We start from the raw sequence: 12,538 nt of genomic DNA, 5'->3' as shown, positions 1-12,538 counted from the left end.
TTCTGAACCCTATCTTCTTTATCTTCTTCCAAGTGACTGGTACTTTTTAATATAACTCCGCAGTATTAAATGTAACCTTCAAAATTTGAGGTGTATGTCTGAATATGATATTCATTTTTTGCAGGCAGTTTTCATGTTGAACATGTATGGCTAATCCATGCTGTCTGAAATAGCCTTCACATTACGCTCTATTCCTTATCCTGTTTTCTTTATTATAAGACATCAGTTTCTGAGCTTAAGTGTATTCGTTGTTTAACTCGCTTACTGTGTCCAGCACCATAAATTAAGTTCATGAGACTGAGGACTATGTCCTGGTCACTGCTGTATACCCAGATGCCTTAAGCACCGGTGGCAGTATCAATGCTCGATAAATATTAGATATTTGAAATAGTGAATTGATAAATGAGTCTATGTGTGTAACATGTACACACATTTGCTAACTACTTACATGGGAAATAAATATCATATAAAATAAAAATAAAAAACAATAGATATTATCCCGTAAGACCCTGTCCCTTTCTTCCACCATTTTTCCCTGGAAGCCCTTCTATCTGGCCTCCGAAATCCACCCACTGTTATCATTTTCCTTTTCTCTAAATGTCCCCCTGAAAATGGACTCTTCACTAAGGTTCATTGCCTTCTCCAAGAGTCCGCTCAGCTAGTGGTTGGTTTTCACTCATGGGACCTTTTCTGGAGATGGGTAAATGCCTGCCCTCCTCCCATCTAATTGTTGATTACAGTCTGTTCTTCCTACCTTATCCCTAAAATTCCCTGAACTTTAACTCCCATCAGATTAATCATTGCTCTGCTTTGCTGCTGTCATTAATAATCTTTCCCTGGGTCTTCTATTTTATTTCTCAACAGTTTGAGCTCCTGGTTCATTCTCATTCTGTCCACCAATATTTCTCTTAAGACATTGATTATATAGATGACTGTTTTAGGATCCTATCCACTTTCTTCCTTGAGCTCCCTTTCCATTTATCTTAGTCTCTGGCTCTGCCATTCACTTCCCTAGAACTTGTCATTACTAATATCTTCAAGACTTTATCATCTTGTTCCGGGCATCTAACTATCTGACCAACCCCTCAAATATTTCTGACCAATACCCTTCCTTCAAGCAGGACCAGATAAGGTACAATTACCGTAAGCCCCTTTTCATTGCTGGTCCTTACCCACTGCTTTCCTATGCTGATCCAGCTTAAATCTCAGGGTCAACGAATGTAATCATTCTATTATGTTTGCCTTCAGACCCCTGCCCCCTCTCATTGTGCTTCCTTGGCAAAACAGCAACTGCAGTTAAACTCACCTTTCTACCGACTGGGCACCAGAACCAGGCAGAAAGGACACACAGTTCGCTTACAGATTTTAGCTCATGTCTGTGCGCATGGACCTCAGCTGAGTGGAGTCAACCATGCCTCTGCACTCATGCTTCACCTCCTTATTCAGTTCCCTTTCCCACTCTGCAAGAACAAAAACCTTCACTCGATCTCAGTTTCCCTGCCAGCTACTATTCTTTTCTCAAATCTCTTTTCTGTCCCATTTAAACCCATTCCCATCAGGCCATCACCTCAACCATTCTGCTCATTTTCATATAAATAAATTCAGTGATAGAGTCTCAACCCACATCTTACTTGACTTATTAGCAGCAGGTGCCACAGTTTCCCATTCCCTTCTCACATGTATGTTCTCCACTTGACTTCCAGAACTCCATATCCTCTTAGTTTTTCCCTTATTTTGTTAGTTGCTCCTTCTCAATCTTTTCCTCTCCCTGATCCTTTGTTATTGTGGTGCCTCCAGGTCCAATCCATAATCCTCTTCTTTTCCCATGCTGCATGCGTTTCTTTGACAACACATTCAGTCTCGGGCAGTTGTAAAACCACATCTGTGTGAATTCTGAAGTTCACCTTCCGGTCCATTCTTCTCTCCCAAATGACTATTTTTTGTCTCCACTTGGAAGTCTCATAGACCTCTCAGACTTGGCAGATCCAAAATGCGCTCCTGGACATCCTCCACCTCTCCTAAAATCCTGATCTATTTATAGGTCTTCCTCATCTACAGTTACTGATCCTACATTTCAGAAGTCTCAAACTATGTATTTTACATACATATGTATGTATGTATGTATGTATGTAATTTACACTGTGTTGCTAATGGTCCAGTTAACCACTTTTTAGCATATGCCCATAAAACTTAAATATCATGGAAATTTGATACCCACCATCATTCATTTAAAAAAAATATGTGTTACATGAAGAAATCCTTCTTCCACATTTGAAATTTTACATCATTTATTTTTCTCCTTTGCCTCAAATTTCCATCCCATTTTCCCCACTTAAATTTTTCCTGAGATAAATGTTTTACCTTTGGGAGTCTTTTGTTTGTTCATCTGTAAGTTTGCTGCAACAAATATATGTATACACATTGAAATGTTTTTATATCCCTTAACCAGAACAGTCTAAACCTTAAACGTTTCCTTTGGTTTTGAGTTTTTTAAACAATTGTGCAAGTATATCATTTATAAAGCATCATGAATGTGTTATAAAATTTGACAATCATCAAACATAGAAAAATAAACTCATCATAAGTTCATCAGTTAATGAGATGGACAGAGGGGCTTTAAATATATTTTATTTATAGATGAACAACAATTATCTCCCAAATAAGATGGTTCAATTTCAACTATATTTCTCCCTTGTTTTTACATGGTAGTATAAATTCAACTTGTTCAGGTAAATAAGTGGATTGAAATAGAAAGATTATTATTTAAGCAGTTTTAATCTCTTTTGGACTTCTGAATTCTCTCTCCAGATTATAGTGGTGTATCATAAAAGTAGTGTTTAATTGTCCATCGGCAACAGTCCTATTAGATCTTCACTTTTGTTGAACTCAGAGAATTGGCAGCCATGTAAATTGGAAAAGCATTTGTTACTAGAATGAAAAGAGTTGTTTGCTTTCTCAGTTCTGATAAGAGTATTTTGAATATCTCCTCGACTTTTCCTTGTTCCCTTCCCCCTCCCCCTCTTTTTCTTTGATCTTCTTGAAGTTTGCTATTTGCCTCAATCTGATAACATAAAAGAAGGGCAATTAGGAAGGGGTAGTGGAGAGGAAACTTTGTACCAGTATCAGACCTTTTCTCATCTGTAGCAAACTTTGCAAATGGAGAAAAAGAGGACATTAAATTATCTTTTACTCCTTGTAAAGTTTGAAGATATAGCAAGGTAGACCTATCCATTTGAAGGTAAACATTCTATATTATCATTATAAAAGCTTTTAAATTTTCAGTAACTATAGAATTCTTCACACTTAATTATAATGAAGGCCAAAGGATTTTTCAGCAATCAGTGCATTGTTTGAAGCCCACAAGTAATGATCGCTTTAATTTAATTTAATTTAATTTAATTTTTTTTTTCTAAGTGAAGCTATTCTGTCCTTAAAGATTAAAAAGTCATAATGATATTTTGGCTTAAAATTGAGTTAAATATATCATTTCTTTTTAAGAGTATTGCTGTGTTTGTCATACGGAGTCTTCCTAACTAGGAGCTGTTTATATCTCCCTGTTTACCAAGTTTTAAAAAAATCTCACTTAGTAAAGTTTTACACATATTTTCAGATGGAGGTCCTGCACATTTCCTGGAAATTATTCCTAGATATGTTAGATTTTTTATAGTTATATTGTGAATTTTAGCACAGGTGAATAGCAGGCCATGGTGCTAAGATGCAGGTAATACATAAAACACTTTTACGAATAACCATGGGAGGGGCAGAGGACCATCTGGAATAATAAGCCTGTTTTGTCACTGGGCAAAGAAGAGTGTCCTAAATAATTCTATCGATTTGTTTTTCCATAGGAAAGGAGAAAAGAATTTGAACAAAATCTTAGAAAAACAGGTCTTGAGTTGGAAATTGAAGACAAAAGGGTAAGTGTAGTTGTTAAGTTTTACCAGAGTCTTGGTGTTTAAAGCATCATTTTCTTCTACAGCCTTTGACCAGATGGACTTCATGTTTGGGAGTGATATAGTAGTTTCTCTGGCTACAGATACGTAGAGGTAGGGCCTGTGGTCTTCCTGGTAAATAAGTAGGTCAGCGCTCTGAATGTAAGATGATGAGTGGAACATTGTAAAAATAGACAGACATAATTCTACTCAGGGTGCAAAGAAAATGAAGACACAAGTATTTTCCATATGCCTCACTTTTAAGGCTGCCTGTTATCTCCCACTCTAGTTAACCTGGCTGTCTTATAACACAACCCACTATGTAAGCCAAGTTGACTTTCTCTCCTCATGAATATGGCAAATTCTTTCATTATTTTTAAAATTCTCTTGCCATGCACTGGTTTTCTAGAATTACCTTCAAAATGGTTTTTAAAGACCTATTTTGGATCCCCAACTGTCCATGAAACTCCGGTGTTCTCTAGTGCTTATCTTTTTTTACCGAACTAATAAATATGTGTTCTACCATGCAATGTGTAACTAGGTCATTCTTCTGTGTCCTGAACCCTTATTACTTAAAAGTGCTTCCTGTAGGTATAGCTGGGGAAGAAGAGTAAGTGTGTCTTATACTTTGTATGTATCCCTCATATACCCTAAGCACAGTTCTGAGCTCATGGTTAGTCACTAATAACTTTAGAGTTTGCCCAGAATCCCATATGTGTCTGTGGATTTGGGGCTAGTGTACATTGACTCTTAAATACATTTTTTAGAATATTCTTTCTCTGTCACACACACACACACACACACACACACACACACACACACACGTATATGTCAATATAATATACAGATATGTGTTTTGAGCATTTGTTCCTCGAGAAGTTTTGCTGAAATTTTTCAATAAATTGAAAATGCCGTGACATCATTAATTTGTTTGAGATTTTATAAAACTTTGTTTCTTTAATCAGATTGGTATCAAATAAATCATGATGCTGCCTGTTATTTTGCCTCCTTTTTCGACAGAACTCCGAAGATGGAAGGACTTATTTTGTCAAGATCCATGCCCCTTGGGAGGTACTGGTTACTTACGCTGAAGTGTTGGGAATCAAAATGCCTATTAAAGAGAGTGATATTCCTCCAGCTGAGAATATCCCCTTTAGTTATATGCTCGGGCCTCTGAAGCTCCCAAAGAACGTGAGGCACCCTCGTCCTGAATATTTCACTGCTCAATTCACCAGACATCGGCAGGAACTCTTCCTCATTGAAGACAAGTCAAGCTTCTTTCCATCCTCAATGAGAAACAGAATTGTAGGTAGAGAAGACCTTTGGTCACATCCCTTGAAGTGAGGCATGTGTGCCTGCGTGTGCTTGTGTACTTGTGCGTGTATACATGTGTGATGCTCTGTCTGCACCGTGTGTCTGCATACAATTTGATAAGTACATGAGCAGGTTCAAAAGTCCATCAGGACCATGTAAATCTGTTCCCCTACTGACTTATCAAGCTTGTTTAAACACCAAAGTTTGACAGTGCAGACATAGTTAAGATAGAGGCTTCATGTAATACTGGGGAAAACTCTTAACTGAGAGCCAGGGCTTAGGTTTAATTCGTTCTTTGTAAAATGGTTTTATAAACTTAGAGTTGGGTTTTATAAGCACAGTGCACAGCAGGATGAATATTGGCCATTCCAAATGAAAATGGAATTTTAAAATTTCTTTATATAGAGATAGCATTTGAGAAACCTCAAAACTTTCTCCTCTCATTTAAAACCGTTTTCAGTCTAGAATAATAATATTTCCTTTCTATTTGTATTCCTAGCATCTTTACGTTTCCTGTGAAAAGCCTCTCCCCAAAAGACTCATGCTTCCACTACCACTGTTTCCTCATGTTAAGATAGGAATAAAGTCTACCTCATAGGGTACTCTGAGAATTACATAACTTAAAGTATGAAAGACCAGTATCTGAATATACTAGGTGCTTAGTAAGTGTTAGGTATTATTATTATTGACCTGACTTTAGAGGGGAAAAAAGTTCTGGTTCTTTGGTGTCCCGTCTCCTTGTTGCCTATGAATGTGATCACCAAGGTTCTAGCAATCACAGGATCCTCCTCCTGGAGGTCACTTACTCTCTTTCTGGATTTGAGACCATATTCCCTTTAGGTTCAGTACTCTTCAGTATTTAAGAAGGATTTTGAAATAATCATTTTTCTAGTTTCTTTCTTTTTTTTTAATCACAGACAGGAATACTAAACAAAATACAATGTGTAGGATTTACATATAAAAATAGGAATCTACAAACCCAAAAGTGTTCTCCTTTTTCTTAACAGAAATAAAATACTACCACCACAACCACAACTACAAACCTGAGAGGCAACTTTTAAGGGAATGAAGAGCATATGACATGGAATCAGAAGACCGGGTTTCAAGTCATAACTCTGCTGCTTTCTCAATGAGATAACCTCTCTTAAGACAGAGATAATGATGGTCAATACTAGCATTATTGTCAAAGCCAAATGAAAGACTCCGTGTGAAGCACTTTGCAAACTGTAGAGTACTTTGGATAGACTTACAATGTTAAAAAGTAGCTAAGGAAAGGCCAGTGAACCAGGAGGAGTATTAGGACCCTCATGAGGTATAGACATATCAGTATCCATTTCTCTTGTTCTGTGTAAAGAGTATGGATGCCTTAGATGAATTCAGCATTAAAACAAATTTTTCCTCCTTCACAGTGGAGCAGAACTATTTTTGCTCTGTTGAAGAAGCTATTGGGGAGATTAACTTTCCTTCCTATCCTCATCCAGGACTCTCGAGTTTATGTATGTACACATGGAAAGTATTCCAAGAGCATCTTACACTGGTATTGAATTTCATACTTCTCAAAGTGTCTTCACAACCATCATGACATCTGAGCCTCATGATGTATATTTTGTAATATCTAGCATGTGTATATATTCCTCATTCTGAAAGCTATTAACTTTATTCCCAACTTTCCTGATTTACAAACAATTCTGTAGTTTTCAACCTGGTATTTACATATTTCAGCATTTATGTAAATTTTTCTGCAAAATTGATACCAGATACAAAATTTCTGGATCTAAGGGCACACACATAAAAAAATTTTATATTGCACTATCTCTCTTTACAAAACGATGTACTAGTTTAGAGTCCTAGTGACAATGTATGAGAGTGCTCTGTGTTCCACATCTTTCTTAACATTAGAATTTACCGATCTTTCTTTTTCTCTCTTTTTTAATTGTGACATAGTATGAATAGAGGTAGGCCTCCAAGTTGTAACTGAATAGCTTACACAGCTGTGTAACTACCACCCCTATCAAGGAGACAAACTTGTTAGCCCTCCAGAAGCCCTCCTAACTTCCCAGTCACTATTCCCATCATCTTCAGCAGAAGCGGACTTACATTTTATAAAAATGGAATCATGCAGTATATATTGAGTCTTCAGGCTTCTTCGGTTCAATGCTTGTTTGGGTGATTTAACTCTTGTGTGAGTTTTTGTGCATTCATTTTCATTACTTTGTACTGAAGTTTATTTGTGTATGTGTCATTATGGTTTTAATTTGCGTTTCTCTAATGTGTGTTTGGATGTGGTATGGCTTATTTAGATAGGCATTTTTGTGAAGTCTTTTGTCTGTTTCTCAGTTAGGTCTTTCCTGGTTGATTGGTAGAAATCGTTTATGTATTCCTATGCTTATCATATACATTACTGATCTTTTCCTACCCATGCTTCCTTTTTCTTTCTTTTAATGGATTCTTTTGCTAATCAGATGTTTTTAATTTTAATGTAGTCCAATTTCTCAGCCTTTTCTTTATGAATCATGCTCTTAATATTTTAACTACCACCAAGACCATGATGTTAATTTCCTATGTTATTTTTTAGAGGTTGTATTATTTTACTTTCCACACGGAAAGCTAGTGTCCACCTGGAGTTCATTTTTGTGCGTGGTGCCATTTACCACTGTACGTGTGATCCTTCAGTTTGTCATAATTATTGAAAACATTCAACTTTTCATACCGTTTTTCAGTTCCACCTTTGTCATACTCAAGTTTCTGTATACTCATAGGTCGAGTTCTGGGTCCAGTTCTGCAGCTTTGATCTTTTTGTCTCTTTTTGTATAGATACTGACAATGTTGAACTTTACTTGAGTTCTTAGTCCTAGAAAACAGGGACCGTTAAAGAAATCCCCCACTCTTCTCATTCTGGGAAACTGTTTCCTGTAAAGGACTACCGTCCACCGTAGGAGTATTCCTGGATAACCACTGCCCCCATCTCCCATTTGACTTGACAGCACTACTTGCCACATAGTTTATCATAAATTCACCTGGCGATGGAAGTGTCGATCTATGTTAGTTGTTTTTAAAGCAAGAAAAAATTAAGCTTCTCACATCTCTATGCCAAGCAAGTAGTTACAGGTTGGAGTCAGGTGCGCAAGTTACCTTACCGGTAGAGCCAGGGCTGTAGGGATGCTATCTTGCTTCATGTTTACATTTAAAAGGGATGGCTCCTAGAAAACTTAAGGGAAAACACTTCCTGGGTTGTAAACTGTAAGGAGGCTTATTTAGCTTTGCTGCAGATTTACATAAATCTCAAAGGGATAGAGAAAGAATTTATACTTACAAGTTCCCTACAGGAAATGCTCTGAGAACAACATTTCGGCACCAGAGAAATTTCAGTTCTTTTAGATTTATAATTAGCCTTGTACTTTCTCCCTTTTGTAATTAGTTTGTAGCAATAAGAGTCAAACAGGCCCTCCATATTCTCACTCTTGGTCTAATAAACGGCCAGCTGAACTCTTCATCCCCACCAATCCATCAAAACAAAGTATGTGTTCGCTGAATTGACCTAACATTAATTAAACTTTGCTCCCACAGGAACCTAAACTGTGTTGTACCCTTAACCCAGGCCAACACTGGCTTGTATAATAGCCTTTTCTTAGCACAAAGAAGGACACTCCCTGAACCTGGCTGGCCTCTCCCAAGTGAATGAGTGAAGGAGTAAGTGAATGAATGAATGAATAAAATGAAAAGTCCCTTTCTGCCTGACTTTTCAGATGTTCACAGGTCTCCCTATCACAATAGTTTCCCTCCTCCTCTTGTTATAATCTTTTCACATAATATTTTTTCTAAGTCCAGATTTTCTATTTGACAGTACCGTGCTGTATTTTTTTTTTTAACCATGGCTTCATAATAAGTCTCAGTATCTGATGGAATAAAATTTTCTACTTTGTTAATACCCTAGGACAGAGTTCTAATTTTGGTGACCCTTTCCTAAAGAAATAATCCAAAGTATATAAAATAATTAATATCTATAACATAAATAGATAATAAGTATCTATTTATTTATAAAAATTAAAACTGCTTTCATAAATTGTGATATATTTGCCAGCATAAAATAGTAAGCTGCACTTAAAGGTGTTACCGTATTAGCTAATGGTGATTCAAAAACAACCAGCACTCTAGCACACCAGCCAACAAACCTTTAACATGGGAGATGTAAGAAACGGGAGGTAAGGGAAATAGATCGAGAACAGTGCTGAAAAGACCAAATTCAGCAGAAAAGCAGAAAATCTGAAAAGTTGCTGGAAAACAAAATGCAGGTAGAATTGACATGGCAGGAATATGAAAGCAGAGGACTCCAAAGCCCAAATTATATGGAGGAAAAAACTGAATGCAAAGAGACAGGTGATTGCAAAGTAGTTGTAGATATATGGTAATCTTGTGTTAATAAATTCAGGTGTCAGGAAGGGGCCCTGCAGAAATCCTCAGAGTAATTGAAGTAATCAGCCTAGCTAAGTATCCGTTCTATCCCACGTTCCCCCAGACAAACCATTAGTGGTGATATTACACTCCAAACTTGAAGGCCTGATTGTAGAATTTTGGCGCAAGACTTCCAGAGGAGCTTGGGACAGGAGAAGCAAAATAAATCGTGATCCATTCCTGCCTCTCCCCAAAGGAATGGAGAATGTTCATACCCAGGAGCTAACCTACCTACAGACTCCACACAAGCTCACCCTCCCCATCTTCCCTCAAACAATAGAGGGAAGGTTCCTTCTGTAATCGGAGCCTGTATCTACATTCAGACAAAGTTGGCCATTGCTAAATTGGGGTGGGAAAAAATATGGATAGCATAAAGTTCTGAAATGTGTGTGTAATGCTTACCTCATAGGTTTATTACATTCTCTCACGATGTCCTTTTGGCGTAGAAGATGGGAAGAAAAAGTTTGGGATTGAAAGACTGCTAACTTCTAATACTTACTCATCTGCCTATCCACTCCATGATGTAAGTATAAGATTGGTTTTGAAATACTGAGCCCATTTTCCCTCTGACATTAAAAGGTCACCTTGTTGGGAGAGAGACTCTTCGCTTTGCTTCCTCTTTTATGACAGGTTACTTAATTCTTCCTCATGTTGGTAGAGAGATATATAGTGGGGTAAAGAACACTATACAATGGATTCTCTGTCAGTCTTTCTTCACCAAAAGGCTCATTTCCTTTTAGAAGATTTTGAGGATTGTGGGTTTGTTTTAGGGTATTAATTCTCTTCTTACTATTACCAGGTCATTAAGCCAAGCTAATATCCTCAGGCAACAGCAACTTTAATCTGTACATCCAGCCTCCCAGTAGAGTCATTTATGATCGCTAGAAAATCAAGGGTACTTAGCTGTGGTGAGAGGTAGTTGTAACTTACTGTTAGTTTTAATTTTTTTTCTTCTTTTTTTCTATCCTGAGTGCTAGGTTAGGTACTGGATTTTCTGTGCATTAAAGAATCATTTTTCAAGGTACCCAAATAGGCTGCCTTTTTATTTATTTCATTTCTCAAGATTCAGTAGGATTAGCTACAGAAGAAGAAAAGAAAAAAAGTTGGAATCTAGGTGATAAAAAATCTTATACCTTATCATATCGTGATTTTCTCATGTGCTTAATTTTCAATTGGATATTTATTTATGTTGTCTTCAGCAGTTCACTTGTCTGGGCATACAGTTAAAAAATGTGTTGAACTATGATGTGTAGACGGTACTCTATGTCTCAAAGGGATATTATTAATAAGGCAACTCAGTATGTAACAATGGGGGAAATGCATGACACAGTACTGTGGCTCTTAGGTGCTAATGTTTGCGATGCATGTTTTAAATTTTCTGGGAAATTGTGTCAGTGATTACCAGTGAGGAACAGACAAGTCTGGAAGAAATTTCTGTCACAGTAGTGTGACTTTGGATCATTCACTGAACCTTGCTTGAGTATAATTTTCCCATCTGTAGAATAAAAGTATTAGTGTATTTCTAAAGTCCCAGACAGTCATACTGTTAGCATAAATCCCTGAGCTGTGAATATTCTGGTAGGATTTGAGTAGAGAAGAAAGGGCATTCCACAGGAAAGAAGAGCTGGAGTCAAGCCAGAGTCTCGAATTTTAACTGGGATTTTTAACTAACTGGGTGGAGGAATCTTTTTTTTTTTTTTATGTTTTATTATTATTTTTTTATTTCTTTTCAGCATAACAGTATTCATTGTTTTTGCACCACACCCAGTGCTCCATGCAATCCGTGCCCTCTCTAGTACCCACCACCTGGTTCCCCCAAACTCCCACCCCCCACCCCTTCAAAACCCTGATTGTTTTTCAGAGTCCATAGTCTCTCATGGTTCACCTCCCCTTCCAAATCTTTTTTTTTTAAAGATTTTATTTATTTGACAGAGATCACAAGTAGGCAGAGAGGCAGGCAGAGAGAGATCCCCTTCCAAATCTTAATGATTATCACTATTGTTATAGTTTATTATAGATTTTAGGAGATAATTGTACATCAATGGAATATGAAAACTCAAATCAAAAGCAAAAGAAAAATTTGCCTCATTCACTAATCTTGTAGAAGCTGTGTTTATTTACTTCACCCCTGTCTTCTGCTATGTCATTCAAGTACTTTCTTTTTGAACATCTGTAGGGTCAATATTGGAAGCCTTCAGAACCTCCCAATCCTATCAACGAGAGGTACATACTTTTCCAGAATTGGGCTCGGTTTTCCTATTTTTACAAGGAGCAACCTTTAGATTTGGTTAGGTAAGTTCCCTACATACTATCAAACTGATTAAAACTTGATGATGTGGTTTTTATTCACGTGGCATCACATTCCCTTTCTTTTACCACTGTCTTCATCCACGGCGTGTTACATCTTCCCAGGTTTGTATCTACACTGCCACTCAGTCAGTCGTGACGAGAATGCCGTTGCCAGAGTACTTCTAACCACCCTGCAATGGTTGCTGGGTAGTTCAGAGGTTGAGTGTTGGTAGTTAGGTAGGCTGGGTTCAGATCCAAGTTCTTCCTCTTAGAGGCTACATAAACTTGGCCAAATTACTTAACCTCTGTGAGGCTCGTCTGTAAAGTGGGAGTAACAATGATGCTTTCCTTAGGGGGCTGTTTAATAATGAAATGGGACATGAATTTTTTTTTTTTTTTTAAGCATAGGGGCTAGCACTTAGTGCCTCGTACAAATTAGTTTTGTTTTGTTTTGTTTTTCTCTGAGTCCAGAAAGCTTTTGTATGGAGGTGTGTGTGTGTGTGTGTGTACGCACACACGTGCAAATCTCAGAGATCCCTGAAGGCTCTTGT

At 37.3% G+C, this 12,538-nt stretch overlaps 1 protein-coding gene across 1 annotated transcript in view; it reads left to right on the top strand.

Moving 5' to 3' along the window:
* Positions 1 to 12,538, top strand: part of LOC111150017 (anoctamin 5) — a 98,831-nt gene that overhangs the window by 39,264 nt on the left and 47,029 nt on the right. Inside the window, exons 7-10 of the mRNA XM_022507331.1 lie at positions 3,849 to 3,917; positions 4,953 to 5,237; positions 10,108 to 10,221; positions 11,875 to 11,990. Coding sequence (XP_022363039.1) covers positions 3,849 to 3,917; positions 4,953 to 5,237; positions 10,108 to 10,221; positions 11,875 to 11,990 — 584 coding nt within the window. The remainder of the gene's footprint in view (positions 1 to 3,848; positions 3,918 to 4,952; positions 5,238 to 10,107; positions 10,222 to 11,874; positions 11,991 to 12,538) is intronic.

Source organism: Enhydra lutris, unplaced genomic scaffold (assembly GCF_002288905.1).
Source record: "Enhydra lutris kenyoni isolate GAN:26980312 unplaced genomic scaffold, ASM228890v2 scaffoldscaffold22, whole genome shotgun sequence".
In the NCBI taxonomy this organism is placed as follows: domain Eukaryota; kingdom Metazoa; phylum Chordata; class Mammalia; order Carnivora; family Mustelidae; genus Enhydra; species Enhydra lutris.
This window is presented reverse-complemented; position numbering and strand designations above follow the sequence as displayed.